The sequence below is a fragment of the Acomys minous genome, assembly GCF_964271855.1.
Source record: "Acomys minous genome assembly, chromosome: 5".
In the NCBI taxonomy this organism is placed as follows: Eukaryota; Metazoa; Chordata; class Mammalia; order Rodentia; family Muridae; genus Acomys; species Acomys minous.
Window position 1 is genome coordinate 6841120 of NC_140494.1, and position 23690 is coordinate 6864809.

The 23690-nt window shown below is 37.3% G+C and overlaps 1 protein-coding gene across 1 annotated transcript; it reads right to left on the bottom strand.

Annotated features, from left to right (window-relative positions):
• Positions 1-572: 572 nt before the first annotated feature.
• Positions 573-16401, bottom strand: LOC311597688 (estradiol 17 beta-dehydrogenase 5). Its single transcript, XM_084781927.1, has 9 exons — positions 16286-16401; positions 14100-14267; positions 11898-12014; positions 9673-9750; positions 8982-9104; positions 6487-6596; positions 6046-6211; positions 2819-2901; positions 573-820 (listed from the first exon to the last, which is right to left on the bottom strand). Exons 1-9 carry the CDS (start codon positions 16367-16369, stop codon positions 778-780), a joined length of 972 nt encoding a protein of 323 aa, XP_084638053.1. The 5' UTR covers positions 16370-16401; the 3' UTR covers positions 573-777.
• Positions 16402-23690: the final 7289 nt, after the last annotated feature.

Sequence of the window (23690 nt, forward strand, 5' to 3'; positions counted from 1 at the left end):
AAGACCGAGGGGGACCTCTTCCCTTACTATATGGTCATAGGCTATCAAGTCTCATCTTGGTAGCCTGCTTGTTCTTTCTATGAGTGCCACCAGGCCTCCCCACCAAGGGGAGGTGGTCAAATATGGGGGGCCAGAGTTCATGTCAGAGTCAATCCATGCTCTTCACACAACTGTGGAGAATGTCCTGTCTTCATTTACCAGGAGATTGGGATAGATGTGAGAACATCCTACTGGGCTCTAGGTAAAAGAAGTATAGAAAATGGAAAAATAGAAGGACCCAGAGTGTCCTAGAAACCTACAATGTGTCTTAAATTATTATTTTTTTGTGTTGTAATGTATCTCCTTTAATCTTCTTCAAGTTTTCCAAATTTGTCTTTTATTGTTTTCCAGAAATGGCTTCTACTGTTTCAAACATTTCTGGCTTTTTTATTGTTGTTATTGTTTTGGTTTTTGTTTTTTGTTTTTTTGTTTTCTGTTTCAATTACAGCAATGGCATGCCTTTTGCAATTGTCCCATAGATGGATCAGGAGAGGTACAATATTTGAATAATACAAACTGGCATAGACAAATGCTGAAGGAAAGTATTCTTTTACTTCTATTCAAAAGAGGAAATGTATATTGTTTTTCTTTGCTTGCCCATGACAAATTCAACAAATCCAGAGTTGCTCAGAAGCATGACTTATGGGGACATATGTAATCATCACCATTGGAGCAGCATTTCGCTGTGCCATTTTCATGCAGTGACTTCTAGCACAAGGCATGACGCAGGCTTCCATGTTAGTATTCATCCAAAAATGGAAAATTAGGGTGGCCCTGAAAACTAGAAAGACAAATAAATCATATTAGTTTTGAGTGACTTCTATGAAGTTACTAGTGTGAAAATACAAAATTTATTTTCTAGTAATGTATAGTCTACATTAATCGTGATTTTATAAATGGTTAAACAAAAACTAAATAAATAGTTCATACCATGCATCTTTTTGTGAGACTTATATAGAAAACAGAGAATCAAATAGTAAATACACATCTATCAAAAAAGACAATCAGTTCTTTAAATTACAACTTCCCAGTGAAAACAGAAACTGATCACCTTCTTTTGAAAAGAACAAACCAAACTACACACTCTGCAGTAAGAAATACTTATGGGAGATTCAGACAAATGGTATCTATTTTACTTCTATTTTTCTAATTCATCAATTACTTGCTAGGTGACTACTATTTGTACTATACTAGTTTTGATTCAGAAGTATAAAGAATGCATTCTCCAATGCTGAGTGGCTGAGTGGAGTAAATCCTTCCAGTGCAAATGTATAATATGAGTTGAGTTTGACACCCAGCACCCAAATAAAGCGAGGCATGGTAGTTTCCATCTCTAGTAGCTGTCTGTGGTGAGATGGGAAGTAGAAACAGGAGATTTCCTGAGAAAACCCACAGGCAGCCTAGCATATACAGTGGAAACAAGATATATTGTCTCAGACAAGTTGGAAAAGAGGACGACACGCCACATCTTCCTCAGACCACCAGATGCGTGCAACAATACACTCATGTGCCCTCATTCACGCATAGAGACACATACATGCAGATATCGTTCAAAGGAACACACAAAAGATAAGTGAAAGACTACCACATTATAAGATGAAAAGATGAAAGCTTGTATCCACAAAGATAATTCTAGAAGATTACCATACAGTAATAGTCACTCAAGCTATAAAGAGACAAAGAATGAACAGTTGTTAATTTTTCACATGAATAATACAAGTGATTGCTTCATGCTCAGTCTGTTTGTAATATTTACCTGTTTTCTTCCATTTTCTTCATAATAATAAAAGTATTACAAATGATAAAATATACTCGCAATTTTTATATGTAATTGTACATTAAGCTCATCAATTTTCATAAACTCTCTATTTATATCCTTTTAGAAGTAATTTCCCAGCAGAAGAAATACATATTACATTAATTTTCCCATTGATTTTATACATGTTATATATAATAATTATAATATTATATATATTTTATAACTACAATTATTTTTGTGTGTATATGATACATGTAGCAAAAAGGAAGAATAAGGCTTCTTGTTGGCTAAAAGTCCTTCATCAGGGGACTGCCTTCCACATGCTATGGTGCTGGCTGCAATCTTATTTCTCTGCATTCTTAATCTTCAACATTGAGATCTCAATATTCAAGAGAACTTGAATATCATGAAACCTCCATGTTCAAGTGAGGTGCGGCACAATTCGTTTAGCCAGTCATTATCAATACACACACATGGGTTAGGACCTGAAAAGAGTGCAATATAAAGGAAAAGGAGGGTTTTCCAAACTATTAAAAACATTAAATTGCCTGGATTCATTGAACAATTTCACCAGGAGGAAATATCATAGACTAGATTTGGTCATCGGACATTTAAAATAATTAGGGAATAAACAGGCCATAAGGAAAAAGACATGATGGGGAATTGAAAATGCTTTGCCAAGTTTGTTGAAATGCCTCAAGTGTAAATCACAGGACAGACAAACTCAGAAGCTTAAGTGACAGATACAGATCCTTTAGCACTGATGACACAGAACTCCCCATGAAATAGGAGAAGCACAGTAACTGTAGTAAGTCAGTCTGAGTCACAGGCCACACCTCCTGCTCCTGTCACCGAGGACAGAATTCACAAGAGGCTAGAAGCAGTTGCTAAAGCTTTTGTCTCATCCCTGATTTAACATGTCCGCTAGACTTCTTGTTTAAATTAAGGTAACTACCAACAGCTATGTTGTATTCACCTCGGAAAAATGTTGAGTAGAATATGTTTACTGAAATTACTTACTCAGAACCACTTATGTATCGGATATTCTTATTCAGACCATCAAGGACTTTCATGTCCTCTGAAGTCAACTGAAAATCAAAGACCTGTCCCACAAATAAAAAAAAATGCATTATTAAATTTGTACTGCATATTTGCCAGTCTGCCTATTCCAAGTATACCACACTTAATGGTGCAAATAAAATGTTTAATATAGTCAAGAAATCAAGAAAATAAACACATATTAACAAAAGCATTCAAGTAAATGATGAATATCAGGTGTGTAAATTCTGAAAACTAATTCCTGAATTGAAATGTACACATGACACACAAAAGTGTTAACCAATAAGCTAAAGAACAAACAAACCCACTATGATTCCAAACATAATAGTACTCTTATTCTTAGAAGGTCCAAAACAAACTAAGCACAGTAGCTTAAATGTTTAATGTAATTCAATAGCTTTCTTTGTTAATTTTTACTTGAATGTAAGAGTTTTTCATACAATATTTTTGATCACCCTTTTGCCCTCTCCCAATGCCTTCCAGATTCCTCTCATCTGTCTACCTCCCCAATTTCATCTCTCTAAAACAATAAATAAATAAACACATAAAGGAAATAAAAAGATCAAAATAAACTAAAGACCAATAAGACTTAAAAAATCGAAATAAAATGAAACAAAATATCAGGAAGAAAAAAACAGAGTTCATTTTGTGTTTGGCAACTATCCCTGGGCATGGAGCCTGCTCTGGAATACTCAGTGACATTCTTTGGAGAAAACTAACCTTCTCTTTCCCAGCAGGTATCAGTTGCACAAAGTTTCTAATTGGTTAGGAGTGGGACTTCGTATCCACTTCCCCATTTTTAATTCTAAAGTTTTGTTTCTGGCCTAAAACTGTGCACGTCTTTCCCATGCTGCCCTTGTCTATGCTCATTCATACATAATGTCAGTCCTGTTGTGTCTAGAATGTGGCAGTAAAATGACTCATAATGGTGTATTTCTATACCCATAGATCAGAGCACCCTTCAGCCCTCATGAGAAAAGCTTCTTCTTGAATTAGATGGTAATTACCATGGAGACACCGAACTGTACAGTGTGCAATCAGGGAAAGACTTGAGAGCACTGAGACCTACATGAGAGTCTCTTCATTGAACCTTTGCCCTCAAGGAATCAGTGTGGAAGACAAGGCAGAAAGACTGTAAGAGCAAGAAGTGCCTGCTGACTCCAACTGAACAGTCTAAAACACTTTTATTTTTCACCAAAAACATGAGCAATTAGAATATAAAAATGTCATTTTAATGTAATTCAAAGCAAAACTTCTACAACTATTAATAATTAATCTTCAAAGAACAAAAAAGTGCTTCAAGAAAATTGCCTTATATAAAATGTGGTCAACTCATTCAATATGTTGATCTCCTATTGTTGACAAATGGAAACAAAGGGGCCCATGAAACCAAAAGTTCTCTGAATAGTAACACGAAGAAAAAAAATAGTTTAAAACACCTTTAAAATTAGTCATATTAAGTAACAGACACTTCTTGCAAAATTCCTTTATCTTTCCTGCACATTTTGCAGCTAATAAAATAATAATAGAAAATTATCAGTAAAATTTTTATGATTAAATAGAAGAAAACAGAATAAATAAAAATTCCTTAGTTTGAAACTTCTAGAAGTTAGAAATGAATACAGAAAACTACTTTAATGATTGCACATTCCTATGATGATGATGATGATGGTGATGGTGAAGATGATAATGATAATTATGGTTGCTTGGTTGTTTGAATGCCTCATAACTGCAAAAAAGCCATCATCTCCAAAATATTAAACAAGCTCAATGCAATATCAACCTTGTCAAACAAATACTTAAGCCCTCTGAAGGGAAATTGTCAAACTGATTGGAAATTCTTATAACAGAATAATTCATAAAGAATAACAAAGATATGTATGGGTTTGTGTAAAAGTGAGAGTTAGAACATTTGCAAAATGGACCTTTCAACAAAGGCAAACATTAATCAATGATAGGAGTGACTATAGAAATGGGCTCATTGATAACAAATTTTGCTGTCCGTTTTAAAATTGTAAGTATAGGAGTAATTCTAGTGAACTCAAGGATAAGCTATAAAGGACAGAGCATGATAGTTTTGAAGACAATGGAGAAAAATTTGGGTGTGTTTCACAAAGGAAAGCTTAACACCAGTTAACCACAAAATAAAGCTATGAGGAACCTGGAGAGAAGGAATCCATATTCGTGATATGGTTTCACTTAAAATAATGATGGAAAGGTAGGTTTGGGGATGAGGTATTTCAACAAAAGTAAAATGGAAGACCAATGAATTTACAGAATACAAAAACAAAATAGAGTTCTTTGTGTCTTTAAGAGTTTTCATTCATTTAGAGCTCTTCATATTAAGATGTAGAAGAAATGGTTACTGCATATCTTAGGACTTCAGTTGTATTTAAAAGAAAGCATGGTATGCCTGGTATAAGATATAAAGTATGAAAATACTTTATAGAATTCAGAAGCTACTTGAAGATTGCACGATGTAACCAGGAGGGAGGTAACAGTACAAGGAGGAGAAACCAATGCTCTAAGGACAGTGCAGTCCGTATCCTGGAGCAGACACCTCGCTGTTCTTCAGATGCACAAGCGACTTCACGGGAGAACAAGAAAGAGTCTGGCTAAGAGTGGAATAATCTGACTGAGATCAGATCAGCCCACACAAATCTCTAACCATCAACTATTGAGCTGTGGAAGTGACTCTTCATAAAGAGTCTGTAAGTAGGTGTGGATTGATATTAGCACTATTAGTATTAATGGTATAAAGGATCCCCTATTTGAAATGAGCAGACAATCACTCTCAAAGGAGCCAAGATTTTAAAAACTAGTTGACATGAAATGCATTCAAAGTAATTAAAAACCTGAATATTAAAATATAAGTGTGTGCATGAAAATACAAAGTAAACAGCATATAATTTAAAGAATGAAAGTACCCTTGTCTCAGTGACCTCATTTCATAAAATGAAGAAAAGAGCATGCCACTCACTTAACGTTAAGATACCAATGCAATGATGAGATAAAACCTAACTCTAATAAGTATTGATTCTGTGGAACCAAATTTAAGTCCCCCAGAGACAGCCTGGAAGCACAGACGCACAGGGATTATAAAGAAGACTGACTAGGGTTATAGGATAAACAACAAAGAGCCTAGGACAGTTCTGTGTAGGCGCCGAACACCCACAGTATCTCGTCACCTGAGTATTCTCTTTTATCCTCTTCTCAGAGAAACTCTTGGCCAGGACCACAACCCCACGCTGCAGTTGGTAGCGAAGGGCTATCTGGGCTGGAGTCCGCTTGTATTTTTTGGCTATTGTACCAAGAACTGGGTCATCCAAAAGAATCGGGGAGTTCTGGTCCACCCTGGAAGGAAGGCAGGAGTGTTTAATTCCTTCTCCTAACTCTTCGACTTCTTAGAGGACTTCTAATGCAGAAGAAGGTTGCTATATAGGTCAAAGTTTTCCAAATTGAATTCATAGAATTATAAAGCCCTTTAGTTTGTATTCTCCACAAAATGAAAATTCTCCCTGCTTCCAGTTCATTTCAGCATGACCTATAAAAACAGTGTTGTAAGACAAAAATAAATATATTTATTCTACAAGGTTTTCCTGCGGTTTGATTCTCACTGTGCACATTACCATTCTTTTACACGATGGCTTCCCAGAGCACTGTAAGCAACCAGAACAATGTCTTTTGACTTGCAGAAATCCAAAAGTTTTCTCTGGTTGAGATAAGGATGACATTCTACCTATAGATGGACGAAATAGAAATATACCGATTTATATAAAATTCCACATTAAATGTGAAAGAAGAAATGTTAAAAAAAATTTAAGGTGAGTTATTTTAACCCATGTAATAAAGTCTGACTATATTAGTATCGAGCTGGTGTGGTGACTCCTGCCCGTAACCCAGCATTTTAGGAGGCTGAAGTAGTAAGGCTGTAGCAAACTTAAGGTCGTTCTAGGCTCTAATAAGTTTCAAGTCAGCCTGAGCCACAAATAGAGACTATGTCTCCTTAAACAAATAAACAAAAAAGCAGAAGATAAGAAGGAATGGAAGGAGGAGGGGGAAAGGGGAAAATATAAACATCGTCATAGTAAGATATATTTTCCATTTATTTAGGTATCTTGTTCAGTGGTAGATGCTTGCGTGCATGTCACAGTCAATTTGTGGTGTTCAGACGACAACTTGTCAGGTCTGTTCTTTCCTTCTACCATGACGGTACCAGAAGTCAATGTGCTTGAAAACAAGACGCTTTACCCTATGAGTCAGCTTGGTAGGTCCAGGATTAGATAATTCAATTGGTTTATATTTACTACACACAGTGAAGAGCTTCAGATAACTTTTCATCAAATATATAACATATTTTCAGCACATTCACCCTTCATTGATTTTCTTCTTTGCCACCCATTACTCCCATTAATTGCTCTAACTTAACACCATTAAAATCAGTACTAATGCTGAAGGGAGCAGTTGGAGAAGTAGCATTTCTGAGGTGAATGAGCTTAGTACCACTTGATGGATGAGAATACCTGGTTTTGCTATGGTGACTCATGACAAATTCCAGATGTGGAGCAGGGAATAGACTCACTGAGTTTTGTTATTAAATAAAAACTAAAACAAAAAATTGATAATAATCCATAGGGAAAGCAAATGACAGTTATGTGGACATCTTAATAGTTTCATTTCTGTATATCTCAATATTAAAGAAGCTCAAAGCTGCTCAGGAGCCCTACAGTCCTTTTCAAAATAGTTTAGTTTTATAAATAAGCTTAGGTGTGTAGGAGTGAAGATGTTTTTAGGGCTAGATAGATGATTTAAGTTGATAATGATGAGATGTGATAGATATTGATTTACATTCAGATTTTTTTTGAAAATTTCATTGTTTTATTAGGTTCAAAGAAGTGAAAGTTTGAAGTTGACTTTGACATCTAATTAACTCATCCAACTGAATAAATCTCTTTAAAATTTTTTATGTATTTTTTATTAATCTATTCATATTACATCTCAGTTGTTAGCCCATCCCTTGTATCCTCCCATTCCTCCCTTCCTCCCACTTCCCCCCTACTCCCTTCCCCTATGTCTGTGTCTGAGGGTGAACAAGTCCCTTGGATGGAGATGCCTGGTGGCACTCAGAGGAAGGATAATAGGTCACAAAGGAGAGACTTGATACCCTATGAGCATATACATTCAGAATTTTAGACTCACCAAGATCAGAAAGATGTTTTCTTCAAGGCTGCCAAATATAAGTAGCCAAAACACTATGAATGTAACATATAATTCCAGATTGTTTTATGGTTCTTCTTGTACGTAGTGTTTTGTATATATGTGTAATAATATAAATGTATATATAAAATATTTATAAAAAGTATTTTAAAAAATTCCAACTAGAATTAGTGACTAAAATAGAAAATGGCATAAAAAGAAAGAAAGAATATCATCAAAGCTGGCCTAAAAAAGAAAGAATATCATCAAAGCTGGCGCTGCGTATGAAAGAGCAATAGCAAAACAAAAATAATACACTGCTTCTGAAAAAATATTTAAAACAAAAATAAGAAAAGTCAATCCAAATACATGCAAACAATGAAAAAATGAATTCTTACTAAAATGCAAAAAGAACTACAGACATCTAAGGAATTCTGAAAGTAGAAGGAATAGTCTTTCCCAGGGAAGGGCATACCAGTCAGCTAAAGCATGCACATGTAAGTAATGCTACGCAAACTAAGCAGCCTGTATTCAGGAATTTACATATATATGTATAACACATAGTATTACATTATGTATGTATAATATGTACAATATTATACATATATATAATTGATGGATTCTCAAATATGATATGAAAATTGGTCATGAATCATATACCAAATGTGTATATGATTTATGTCACAATTTTCCATAAAGAAACTTTACTATCTCCCTTAATAATTTGGGGAACAAGGCATGGACACAATTTGCTTTCATGCTTTATTTGGTGGCAGAAACCAGAGAAATCGAGAGATACAAATTAATAAGGTCATCTCAAAGCTTTGCTCCACGTTTATAATGTTATGCCTTTCCCCCAGTTGGCACCTGTCGGCAGCAGAAGAAAAAAGGAGTGAACAGAGAAGAGGGAGGGGCCGAGAATCCCCACCTGGTTGCACACAGGCCTGTGCTTGAGCCCCGGCTTGTTAAGAATTTTCTCCAGCTGCCTGCGGTTGAAGTTGGACACCCCGATGGACTTGGTCAGCCCTGCATCCTTACACTTCTCCATGGCCTAGAAAGAAAAAAATGCACCAAAATAAAAACTTAATATAGGTGAAAATTCTAGGGGCTGGAGAAATGGCTCACAGGCTAAGAGCACTGGCTGCTCTTGCAGAGGATCAGGTTTAACTCCCACTACGACGTGGTGGCTTACAACTGTCTGTCACTCTAGTTCCAAAGAATCTGACACCCTCACCCAGACCTGCATGGGCAAACACCAATGCACACAAAACAAAATGATTAAATTAGTAAACGAAGCACTATAAAGTTAGAGAGAACACTGTAAGGAAATGAAAATTAGATCACTTGGCATTACTTCTTATGAAAAATAAAAGAGTAAGGAAAATGATAACATCAACCTTTCAGAGGACCCTGAGTTAGACTCATTAACGTCACTTTAGGCAAACCTCCCCTTTATTTCTATTATATCATGGCCATGCCTTAAGTCACATCTTTTATAGACCAGCCCTTACAAAAATCATTAGTTTTTACAACATAGGTGCACATCTCACTCTCACAAGCTCTGACTCTCCACTCCCGTTCTGCAAGTCTACGCTGTGCTCTCTAATCCAAGTACTCACTTCCCAGGTGGCACAGAAATCCACTGAGTCAAGTATTAACTTTCCATTCTCGTCTTTTGGAAGAAAATCATCCCCTGGCTGGAATAGAGACAACTGTTAAAGCAATATCTCAACAAATGCAGCGTTTCCTCAGATTAGCCAAGTTCCCTGGTAGAGAGAGGGTTGTGAATAGAACATCCAGCAGAACGGATGGATCATGCTGCGTGTGGCATGTTTTTAATGTAGAATTGTACAGAATGTCCTTGAGTGCCAAAGTTATTTTTTAACATTATTTTGTACTAATAAAGAAAGTATTTCTGGGTACTTAAGACTATCTTGCTTGACTTAAGTTTCTGTTCAATGCCACTTTCGTTTAGGAATTTGGCAAGAATAAGCCAGTGACCTCCACCAATAACAAACTCCATTATTGACCTATGGTTAAACAATCAGTCTTCCATACATTTGCTGAACACATGGTAAGAAGACAGTCTTGTTGGGTTTTATTTTATTGTTTTCTCTCTGTATCTGACGGTGTGTGAGTATGTGGTGTGTGTGTGTGTGTGTGTGTGTGTGTGTGTGTGTGTGTGTGTGTGTGTGTGTGTGACTCGCTGTGTCTGTATGAATCACAATGTGAAGGTGCAGATAAAGGCCAGAAAAAGGAGTAAAGGCCCCTGGTGCTGCAGTTACAGGAAATTATGAGCTATCTGAAGTGGAAGCTGGAAACTGAACTAAAGTCCCCAGCAAGACAAGCAAGTCCCCTACCCACTGAGCCACCTCTCCCACCGTAGACTGCTGAATTTTAAAGATTACTTTGATGATATAAAATAGAGAAGCCAACACATGGCAAAAAACTAGAATTTCAAACTATATCAAGGTTAAATTTGTCACTAATGGAAATGTCTGGATTAAAAACTAAGCAAGTTCATAGTTGGAGAGGTTGTTCAATGGTTAAGAACACTTGCTGCTCTTCCAGAGGACATATTCAATTTCCAGCATCCACATAGCAGCTCATAACTGTTTATAACTCTGATCCCAGGGGCTTCAATGCCATCTTCTGGACTCATTGTACACTAGACACAGACATGGTACAAGATATCTATCTATGCCAAACACTCACACATATAAAATAAAAACAACTTTCAAGGAACCTAAGCCAGATGGGGGTGGCTCCGGGTAGTCTATGGGAGTGACCCTAGGTGAAACTCTTAGCAGCAGGGAATATGGAGCCTGAGGTCACCACTTCCTGTAATTAGGTTGGACTTCCAGTAGAGGGAGGTGGACACCAACCCACCCGTACAACTTTCAACCCCAAATTTGTCCTGCCTACAAGAAGTGTAGCGATAAAGGTAAAGCAACAATTGATGAGATGGCTAACCAATGATTGGCCCAAACTAAGACACACAGCATGAGAGAGCTCCAACCTTTGATACTATTAACAATATTCTGAAATGGTTGCAAACAGAAGCCTAGCGTAACTGACTTCTAAGAGGCTTCATCCAACAGCTGATGGAAACAGCCAAACAATAGGCCAAGCTCAGGGAGAATTGTGGAAGAATGGGAGGCAGGACTGAGGGAGCTGGAAGGGTCAAGGACACCACAAGAAGATCTACAGAGTAAACTAACCTGGGCCCATGGGGACTCAGAGAGACTGAACCACCAACCAAAGTGCATGCATGGGCTGGACCTAGGCCTCCTACACATATGTAGCAGATGGGCAGCTTGGTCTTCATGTGCAACCCCTAATAATGGGAGTAGGGGCTGTCTGTCTTTGACTCTGTTGCTGCCTTTGGATCCCTTCCATACAGCTGGGCTGCCTTGTGGGCCTCAGTAGGAGAGGAAGCACTTAGTCCTGCTATGAGTTGGTACCCATAGAGGGCCTCCCTCTTCTCTAAGAGGAGAAGGGGAGGGTGGAATGCGGCAGAGAGCTGTGAGGGTAGGACAGGGGAGGAAGAGGGCTGTAAAGTGATTAAATTAATTAATTAATAAAAAGCAAAAACTGAGCAAATTGATAATAATACATAGGTCAGGAATAGAAAAACAGAGATACTTTTTTAAGACTACTTAAAATGCCAAACTATTCATGGTTTAGACTTTTCATTTATATAATCCTATCAACTCTTTACACTAAACATTTGGAGTATTTCCTAAAATTAATTGAACTATGTTTTAAATTTTTATAGAATTCAACCAAACAGAAAAAACACTAACATTAGAAATGAAAATTTTTGGTGATCCAAACTGCGTACCTTCAGGGCCATTGGGAAATGTATGAGGAAAAGGTCCACATAGTCCAGCTGCAGTTTCTTCAGTGACTGTTCCAAGGAAGGCTGCACCAGCTCTGGACGATGAGAAGTACACCAAAGCTACGGAAGTTGAAGATTGGAACTGACATCAGGTTATTAAACTTCAAGAGTTTGCTCAGTTCCTTTACCTAACACAGAGACTGATGTGACATTGGCAAACATGGAGGAAACTAGTTCCTTTTTATCTTGAAATTTTTGCATCTAATCAAGTCATGGAATTCTCTTAAATGTTTGTTTATTATGAGTTAATCTAGAAAATCACTGAAGTCCCAAAACTTTCATCAAGTAATAACAGTACGTCATCAAAATTATGTTTCACTGAATTTATAAAACACTTTAAAAGTTTAATACACTATACCTTTTTTGCATATAATTCATTATACTGGGTTGTGTTTGGTTAGCATATATGAAGGCTCTCTGACCTCACCCTTAATTATTGTTTGTAATGTAAATAACATGTTGGGAATGCCCCAGGATGCACAAGAACACTATGGAAACAGCCACTTTATTGGAAAAAAAATGAAATTATTCTCTACAATATGATGTTTGTGTTCCTATAGGTTTAGATAGCCATCTGAAATCCTTCTAGAATGAGAGACTGCGTTATCAGCAGCAAAATAGGATGGCCTGCATTTTCTGACTCTGAATTATTAGGTTGGGTTGAGTCATGAATATTCTAGTAAAATGGCTGATGAAGGAATGATTGATTGCATGTGTACTTTCAGCCTTCACTAAACTTCCAAGGAACAGGAAGAAATGCTTCTGAGTTTATAGAAAGAGAAGCTGAATAAGAGTGTGCAAAGTTAAAATAATCCACGGAGAGTTAGGGAGATGCATTAGCAACAGAATACTTGCTCTCCTTGTAGATAACACATATTTGGTACTCAGAACCTACACATGGTAGCTCACAATCTCCCTTCACTCTAGTTCTCCCATCTGGCCTCTGCAGGTACCAGAGTTACTCATGGTATACAAACATTTATGTAGTCAAGACAGTAACACACAATAAACATTTATGAATCACATGGAGGAGGGAAATATAACCTATCAATTGAGTGATTAGGCAATTTTACTAATCAGGGAACACGCATTTAAGAGGAATGTAAAATATTATTGTGGGATAATACTAAGATATAGGTATTCCCAGTCTCTATACGCCAACAGTTTCACCCCTTAGGTTCTTTAAATGTGTCAGAATAATAAAAGAAAATCTAAATATTGACATGGTCTCACATTGGTATTGTGTCCTTATGTAACACCAAAATTTCAATATCTATTTATTGAGCACAAATAACTTTGTTTTTAAAAGAAACTCCTTGGGAAAGAAAAACCAAATACAGCTATAGAACAGTTATGTAGTCATGTGTTATATAACATATCTTCGGGTAGCAATGACTCACACATACAATGATGGACCATGAGACTATTATTGAGCTGAATTTCTCCCATTGCCTAGTGACTTCATAACTATCATAATGTTATAGGACAACATACTACTTATCATGCTGTGGTGATGGTACCAGTCACAGAAAAGTATGGCATGTATAATTACATTCAGTACTTAATAACAATTAGTGATTATAACTGCTGACTTATGAGTGTACTTCCATTATTTTTATAATATATCTTTTCTACTTATAAAAATGTAATCTTTTCTGAAGAAAATAAGAGAATAATGTGGTTAGCCAATCAAAATTGGAAGAATTCATGTCTCATTTATATATCAATAGAAAATATTTTGAGCATCTAATTATTTCCTATATATAGAAGGAATGCTTTCATTATTTATATCTTATTTAACACAGAACGTCTTTTTTTAATATTGTATATTATTGATGAAAAAGAGAAATAGAGTTTCAAAGCAATGAGGAATTTTTTATAGTAGTCAGTCTGTCAAAAAGGGGGGGGGGGAAGCCTGTTTTTTTTGATCCATTCTAAATCATACTCTAGTGAACTGAGACTCAGAAAAGAAGATAGCATTCCAAAGATGAATGTAAAGACATTGATGAGAAAAGCTAACAACGTTCTCTATGTTTAGCACTATATGCAATAACATGAGGCAATTTGTGTATTTCACTAACATTCACATATAAAGACTATTTCAGCACATCACAGTCCATGCATTGCATACCATCTGCTCAATACCTTTGTTGTGTAAAATATGTCCTCCCTCTTCACAGTGCCATCTGCAATCTTGCTTCGGATGGCTATTCCTACTTCTGCTTCATTTTGATACAAAGTAGCAGAATCAATATGGCGGAGACCAGCATCTATAGCTATTTTGGTGAATTCTGTAGCTTTACTCTTGGGCACCTAAAACAGCAAACAAAAGCGGTATTTAGAAATAGATAGGACTTAGAATTTTTAAAGAATGAAAACAAAGGAAACACTTTCTTCAGCATCAGTATCTCCATGTCTTCAGTGAGGTGTCCATTTGCAGTGAAAAACCCAACTAGGTTTGTCTGTACCTGTGCCACTGAGTCACAAGAGTAGCGCACCCCAGGAACCACTTTAGTCTAGTCAATTACAGATTAGTCATTGGCATTAGGGGATCCCACTGATACCCTAGGAACTGATACTTGCCAGAAGAATGCCTGGGTATATAAAGCCTTGAGACTTATACAGGAAGAAGGACATGAGACCACATAAAGAAGAAATACTAAAGAATATTCTAGGACCCTTCTCCCAGGGAAGTCCCAGAGAATTCATTAAAGTCACTAACACTGAATTTGAAAAAAAAACAAGTGTTTAAATAGAAACATTTTTGAGTCCTCATTTCTAAGATGTTTATTCATAGCTTATTATATAACCACCCCAACTCTACGTATCCCAGATGAAAGCATATACACACACATGAGCCCTACTGTTGGCACAGGCAGTTCATGGAAACCTCTCACTCTTATGTTATGAAATGAGGAGACACCAATGTTCCTAAAGGACATCTAAAGTTCAGTTTGTCAACAGGAACATGAGTGAATAGCTGAATAGTATGATCTAAAGTCTTTTCACAAGTCCGTTTTATTTGCGTAACAAAGGTAAAAACTATCAGCAAGATGTGCACCTAAAGATAGAGATCCAAACCTAAAAATCTAAGAACATCATACAGAAAAAATGTCCAGGCGCATGCTCTTCTTTAAGTGACAATTTCTTATTTTGTGGAAATTGTGTTTGGAGTAAAAATTAAGTTTTTTGCATTGTTGGGTAAGTTGGAATTAAAAATATAGAACTGACCAGCACTTGGGAGACAGAAGCCAGCAGATCACTGTGAGTTCAAGCCAACCTGGTCTACAAAGCAAGTCCAGGACAGCCAAGGCTAACACAGAGAGACTCTGTCTCGAAAAACAAAATAGATAGATAGAGAGATAGATAGATAGATAGATAGATAGATAGATAGATAGATAGATAGACAGATAGATAGAATTGCCTTAATCAAAAGATGAAAATGAAATGACAATTTAGTAAGCATAAAAGAACATTTATATTGTTAATATAAAATTAAAGGCAATTTGTGAAAAGCAGAACATTGTCTTGGAGTTTGTATTCCTGTGATACATCATGACCACAAGCAGTTTATGGGGAAAGGGGTTTATTTCATATTACAATTCTCAGGTTACAATCCATCATTCAAAACCGTCAAGACAGAAACTGAAGAATCTCCTCCTGAAGGGAGGAGTCATGCAAAAGCTACTGAGTGCTGCTGCTTGTTCCCCTGGGCTAGCTCACCCTGCTTTCTTATGGAAGCCAGGACCACCCGCCCAGTGACGGCATCACCCAAAATGGACTGAGTCTTCCCCATCAATCTAATTAGACAATATAGAACTAATGTAGAAAATTCCCTACAACCTGATCTTATGGAGGCAATTTCTTCCTTGATGTTCGCTCCTTTCAGATGACTTTAGCTTGTGACAATGTCAACTTTACATAAAACTATCTAGCACACAAACATGAACAGTGTAGTTTAAAAATGAGTAAATATATAAGCATATCTCAACAGAAGAACTGCAAGTGGCCGACAGTACTTTCTTTAAAAAAGAAAAAAACATGCTCAGTATCAGTGTTCATAAGGCAATGCTCTTGCTATCTTAGCTTCAGTCTTTCTACATATTTGGAATGGAGATGAATGAAAGAAAAACGCTAGTGCCCACAACAACCTGGGGCTGAGCTCTTGGATCATCTCCTGATGCTGAGTACAGTCTACCAAGTACAGTAAAACAAAGGAACAGGTAAGCCCTGCAGAATCACTCAGAATCAATGACTACACATACCATGACATATTTGCCTGTACAAGATCTCTACATGTTTTAACCCTCAACCCCAACTGCTACCATTACCTCTGAAGCTGCAAAGGTACCAAAGCCCAGAACAGGCATGAAGTGACCATCACTTAATCTCACTGTTTGCTGCTTAGTTGTCATGGCTTCTCAGTCCTCCAACTAAAGAGAGACTGCTTCTTGCCTCCTAGAACAGCAAATATATGCTTGGCCTAGCCCCAGATTTTCTTGTAATGAGTAACCAATGCAATTAGAGAAAAGAAATGAAAGCAACTTGGCACACATAAAGAGAAAACTGAAACAAGTTGGTTGTTTAAATTTTCTATGATCTATTTATTCTTATTTTATGTTTATTGGTATTTTGACCATATTTATGTCTGTGCAGTACATGCCTGACTGGTGCCCATGGAGGTCAGAGAAGTGCATACAACCCCCGGAAACTGGAGTTACAGATAGTTGTTAGCTGTCGTGTGGGTGTTGGTGATCCAACCCAGGTCCTCAGGAATAGCACCCAGGCCTCTTAATTTCTGAGACATCTTTCCAGCCCCAACTTTTCATGAATGAGAAACTCATAAGATAATTAAAAGCTTTGAATGCCTCTCAGTGGCAAAACCTTTGTCTAGCTTGTGTATGATCGTGAGTCTGTCCCAAGCATCATGGGGGGGGGGGGAGGAGAAAAGAAGGGGAGCAAGGAGTGAGGGGAGAAAGGGAATGGAAGGAAGCAGGCTGCACAATGATTCCAAAAAGGCTAATGTTTACAACACATTCTTATAAGACTACTTCATGCATCCTTTTAAACTGTTACAAAAAAAATGAACTATTACTATTGATATCTTAGACGATGAAACTCCACATGCCTGTTTCCGTACTGGGCTTGTTGTGGTAGTGGTGGCTGTTATAAAGATTCCTGTTATTTAAAACAATAATCTACCTTATATAACACACTTTTTCATATGTATGTATATACATTTAATATATGTAAATTTCCTGTATGTGCATACATATATATATTTATATACTTTATATCATATATTATATATAATAATACTACTAAACATTAAAATAAATTATTCTCATAAGTTGGAGATGAAGAAAATTACAGAATTGAACTTGTCCATTTGTAAAATACATCTGTATCTTCTTTCTGTGCATCTCATTAGAATGCTCAGGAACAGAGGTGCAGTTCTTCCACATATGCAGTGTAAATCATTACATTATAAAAAATGGTGCCTGTGTCCAAGGTATTTTTCTACCAAGAATAATTTACAACATCCATGATAGAATCGGGAAGCTATTAATGATAGTCATGAAATTCAGTAAATACATCTGTGTGATTATGGCTTCATAATGACTTATATTGATATGACTTACAGCCTGTTAACTTCTGGAAAATATTAGGAGAGAAATTTTCTGTCTCACAGATTAGGCATAAATCTCCTATTCACAATCCATTCCTACTTCACATCCACGGCCCCACATTGCTTGGTCCATACTGATATCCATGGTCTGCACACCTGTGACTGTCATTCCTGCTCTTCAAGTTAGTGCCCTGGTTCACAAAGACATGACCTTTCCTGAAGATTTTAATATCAAAATTGGAATGTATAATAAAAAGAAACTTAAGGAGGTTTGCCTGTAGTTGACTGAGATACGAATAATAAATGATGATTCACTGCAGAGAGAAATGCTTCCAAAAACATCTCCAGAGTGGAAATTTTCCCCCCTTTCAAACAGTGTCCTGAAGTTTTTTAAACATAAGCACAGAATATCATAGTTACCAAACAAAATGATTAGGAAATTTTGCTCAACTGTAATGAAGCTTCAAAGTTATTGATCTTTCCTTGTTTGATCACAGGCCTTTGAAGTTGGCCCTAAGACTGTGGGTAGAGTCATAACTAAAAACTTCTCCATGGATAAATTTTAAAGATCAGAATTCTAAACACAAGATTGATTCCTTGGTGATTTTTTTCTTTTGTTTTATGAGATGAAGGCCCATTCTGTAACCCAAGCTAGCATCCAACTCATGAACATTATCCCATTTAGACTTCATCTTTCACAATAGCCATGAAAATATAAAATATCATGGACTAACCCAGCAGTGATAGAATTTTATAACAAAAACTTCAAGTCTTTAAAGTAAGAAGTTGGAGAAGATGGCAGAAAGTGATCTTCTATGCTGGGACTTGCTATTAGGACTCCAGGTGAGAGAGGTATGGGAGAATGGGGAGATAGAAGGACCCAGATAGTCCTGGAACCCTACAAGAAGACCATCAAGGCTGGTGAATCTGGACCCTGGGAGGTCTGCTCAAACTACCATACCAACCAAGGACAATGCATGCAGTAAACTATTCAGATCTAGCCAATGGACAGTGCATTCTCCAAAGTTGTGTGGAGAGGAGAGACTGACTCTGACATGAACTCTGGTCCCCCTTTTTACCACTTCCCCCTAGAGGGGAGGCCTGGTGGCACTCAGAGGAAGTGGAAGCAGGCTATCTGGATGAGACCTGATAGGCTGTGATCTTATGACGAGGAAGGAGGTCCTTTTCTGTCACAGGCTATGGGAGGGAAATAGGGTGAAAGAGGGAGTGAGGGGGAACAGGAAGATATAAGTGAGGGGATAACAATTGGGATGTAATCTGAATAAATTATTTAAATAAAAAATAGACAAAAGAGAAAAAAGGAAAGAGCCTTGATTGCATTGACACAGGAGACAATTTCCTGAACAGAATAATAATAGCACAGTCACTAAGATTGACAATAAATGAGACCTCAAGAAACTGAAAAGCTTCTGTAAGCCAAAGGAGACTGTCAACAGGAGAAAACAGAAGACTACAACATGGGAAGATTTTCACCAAATCCACATCCAATGCAGGGCTAATATTCAAAATATATAAAGAACTCAAGAAACTGGACATCAACAAACCAAACAATCCAATTAAAATATTGGGTACAGATCTAAACCAAGAATTCTCACTAGAGGACTTTCAAGTGATGGAGAAACACTTAAAGAAAGGTTCAACATCCTTAACCATAAAGGAAATGCAATAAAAATGATCTGTAGATTCCTTCTTATGCCTCTTAGAATGGTTAAGGTCAATAACACAAATGGCAGGTTATGTTGGTGAGGGTATGGAGCAAGGGGAACACTCCTCCATTGATGGTGGGAGTGCAAACTCATATAGCCACTATGAAAATCAATATCTAGTTTCTCAGAAAATTAGGAATCAATCTATCTCAAGATTCAGCTATATCACCCCTGGGCATATATCCAAGGATACTCCATCCTATACAAGGACACTTGCTCAACTATGTTCATAGCAGCTTGGTTCATAACAGCCAGACATTAGAAAGTAGCTTCACAACATAACAATTTAGACACACATAATCTGTAGATGTTCCTCCGGGGCCTGTGACTTTCTTGTCCATGGATTTTGATTATGCTTATAGGACCAGGTATGAATTTCATCCTGTGAGGAAGTTTCAAAGACAATCAAGAAAGAGGATGGTTCCCTCCCCCCATAAATAGTCTTAGTACTGTTGCACAGTGGACACATCTTGCCTGGCATTGTAACATTCACCACCCAGGCCTTCATAGCACCATTGATTTTTTTCCCCAGCCACCCACATTGTTAAAGCTAGTTAGAGGGTAAAAAGTTTCCCCAACAGTTCAAAACTAATTTCTCTGTGTCCTGTAGCTAAAGTATATGGTGTATTCAGTAGTAGGGTCTTGCCGTCTAGTCATAGTGGACAATGGAGAACACTGGCAATGCCCTGCATCGTGTTAGGGTGTTTCTGGGATCTTCCTGAATAGCTCACACGGAGGGAAACTATGCTAAGCACTGAGGCTCTCATTCAGTGAGCTGTATCTCTAAAGCACACTACATGGGTTATCTTGGTGAAAATTCCTTTTTACTTTCATTATACTTTTAATTAGCTTAAAAACAGGGCATTAAATGTATATGTAAAAAATAAAATAAATAAAAATAAATGTATATGTAAAAAATTAAAAATAAACTGAGGGAGGGGGTAGGCTTAGATTTTTCCAAACCTACTTTATTAAGTGTTCTTAAACACTTCAAACTTCACTTCTAACCCACTGACCAGAGGAAGAGGAGAAAGAATACTAATGGGAAAAAGAGGTTGTGGACATGTTTAGACGTATTTCTTTGGGCTGGTTCCACTTTGCGTTGTGAGGATACCAGCTGTCCAGTCCAATACTAAACACCAAACAGCAGCAGGAATCTGTAGCGGTGGCACAACCCAGCCGACCCCGCAAGGCCCCACCAAATCCGCACGGGTACCATGAGAAGGTCTCTGGAGCACTTCTCTCTGGGAAGAGAAGCCCAGCTAAGACCAGTGAAACGTTACACCTGCGTGGCGATGCACAAGCGTCCTCTAACCGTCTGTGTGGTTCTGTCTATGTTCTCTCTAAACACCACACACCCTCTCACGTGTCTGTTTTAGCAAAGACAATACATGTTCTCTCACAAGACAATTTCCGGAAAAACATCGCATGACACAACTGAGTTTTTAAAGAAACCACAAAGTTCCACTTCGTGGTGGTGGTGGTGGTGAGGGTCATTAATAAGTTTCCAAAGGCCTCTTACTACAGCTTTTTCCAACTAAACCTTCAGCTTCCGGTATCTCCCTCCCATTCTTTCATGTCACATGGTCCACTGTCCTGCTATTAAGTTCTTCTTTGTCTCGCAGAGTTTCGAGTCCCTGGTAGCTTCTTTATGCGTATTTCGTTTTGGCTAACTCCTCCCCTGGCCCCTCACTTCCGCCTCCCCTCTACCGCACTACACCTGCATACCGCTCTGTCCCGAGCATTTTCACTCTCTACTTTCTCCTGTATTCTACCGTTCTCCTTCCCTAAATCCATATTGCTGTCAATGACATTTCTAGTTTTTTTATTTTCCACATGGACTCTAGGTTAAGCACGCAAAATAAAAGATTTCAAGCTAGGAGCCACCTATTAGAGAGAGCATGCAGCATTTTTACGGCCTTGGGAACTTCATTTAGTATAATTTTCTCCAGTTCTACCCACTTAACTGCATATTTTAATATTGCATTAAACTATACAAGTTAAAATAATTTTACTTTTACATTTTTATTAATTATTCCTTTTACATCATGGTCATAGCCCCCTCCCAATATAAGGCCTGATACATTGAAAAAGCTAGAGAAAAGGAGGAGGTAGTAAATTTAAACTTATAGGTACAGGTAGCAATTTTCTTAATAGGATGCCAATTAGCTTAGGGGAAAGGACCAGCAACTGAGAAATGGGATCTCAGGATATTGTGTCTCCTAGGAATGTCAGAGGCTACACCTATCAAGTCCCACCAACATGACTGCCTAAACATGAGCTTAACACGGATGACACCAACAGAGAAAAACTCATGCGGTCTGAATCCTACACAAAGAGCTATAGGTAACTTAGAAAAGCTAGGAGATTGACAGATGGTCTTCCCGAGGGTAGAACATCCATCCCAACTGGTTGTCCAGCTGACAACTTGCATATATACTTGTACATATACACATGTATACAAGTAACATTATGTGAACAAAGCAGATTATATCTAGTAATGTGTATTACATCTTTCCATGCAATAAGAATGAAAACAGAAGACGTGACCATAAAGGAGAGTGGAGAGGGGTATACTGAAGGGCGTAGAGCAGCAATCCTCATCTTAGGGTGTCAAATGACCCTTTCACAAGGGTTGCCTAAAACCATGGGAAACATTACAATTTATAACAGCAGCAAAATTTAGTTATGAAGTAGCAACAAAAGTAATTTTATGCTTGGAAGTTCCCACAGGATAGGGAACTGTATTAAAGCGTCGCAGCATTAGGAAGGTTGAGAACCACTGGTTTAAAAGGAGAAAAAGGAAGGGAGAAATATAATTATAAGCTCAAGAAAATAAAAAATAGAAAAAGAAAAATGAAAAGAGATTTCTTTCATAAGTCTTCTCCAATAAAGGCACAGAGGGCACCCTAATGCCTCCCTACATTGGATTTTGAAACAGGTGGAAATTGTTTTCTACAAGGAAGCTATTGATATGATTTTGTAAGATTTTCACTGACCTTGCAAGTACACACTTAAAGTCTACTCTTGCAAATGAAGGCAAATATACACAAATTACAGTTTATGCAAACATTCAGGGGCAGCCACTGTCCTTATTTGATGTGCAATGGTGAAAGATCAAAGTTCCTAGACACTAAATCAGTTAATGAGGAGACTTTGAACGGGCAGACTACAGCAAGGTAGATGAACTCTCTTCACAACAATCATTAACTCTGCATGAAATAAGTAAATACTGGCATGAAAGACGTATACACAGAATTATTGATTTGTAACTTAAAATCATCCACTTTAGGGAAGAGATTTTTCATGGTTCATCACATTAAAGTCAGTCTTCCTTCTTTTATTCCAGATATAATTATATAAGTATAGTGATGTAAAGAATATTTCTTTAGTCCTAAGAACTTCATACATATATGATATAATATAAGCAAATCTATCTACCATTTTCCCACAACTCCTCTCTAAATCTCACTCAACATGTCTCCATTCCAAGTTCGTATATATATCAATCAATCATTAAGTCCAATGAGTGAGGCCTATATAAGCCGTCCACTGGAGCCTGAGAATTAACCAGTAAGTGGCACATCCATTAAAAACAGTATGTTTTCCCCTCCTGTGGCCAACACTAATTGCAAATAGCTCCTCAGTAAGGGGGGGGACTGGAGATCTGCTGTTAAATCGTGCCTTTTCCACTAATGAACTAAATATAATAAAATTTAAAGTTCTAAGAGCTACTGAATTTGGGTCATGGTTTGAAAGCAATATTGATTTGTTAAGGAATAAAAATCTAAAATGAACTTATGCTTTTAAATTATTTTATGAATCTTAGAATCTTTCTGTTTAGCATGAAGACTAAGCTATCACACCGAACCCCGCCTAGATGAAAGTCCCTCAGAAGTTCACCAAGGCTCAGGCTATATTGGTGAGCTAAATTTTAGGGTCATTTTTATACCATTTTGCCCAATGTTAAAGAGAGATGGCTGAGTGGTTAAGAGCATTTGTCCTTCCTGAAAAATACCCAGGTTTTATTCCCAGCACCTACACGGCAGCTCACCACTGCCTGTGACTCCATTTCCAGGGGATCATACACCTTCCTTTACCTCTACATATACCAGACTTATATATGGCACACACACACACACACACACACACACACACACACACACACACACACACACACACACGTGCATAAATAAAATAAATAAATCTACATTTTTAAAAAAGTCCTATCAAATATCTGTAGCAAATGTACTTTGGCTATTTCCCTAAGTCTTAAAGAAGAGAAGAATAGAAGCCAGCCCTTTGGCACATAGTTCAGTGGCTGCAGGCAATACCTGCAGAAATTTACTTCCAGTCTAGTGAATTCTCCACTTTACCCAC

Excerpts from the sequence above, each read along its gene's own strand:
- LOC311597688 (XM_084781927.1), bottom strand. The coding sequence starts at position 16,369 with ATGACAACTAAGCAGCAAACAGTGAGATTAAGTGATGGTCACTTCATG. Across the intron at positions 14,268-16,285 it reads GTACCTTTGCAGCTTCAGAG|GTGCCCAAGAGTAAAGCTAC; the intron begins GTAATGGTAGCA and ends TTGCTGTTTTAG. Across the intron at positions 9,105-9,672 it reads ATTTCTGTGCCACCTGGGAA|GCCATGGAGAAGTGTAAGGA; the intron begins GTGAGTACTTGG and ends TTTTCTTTCTAG.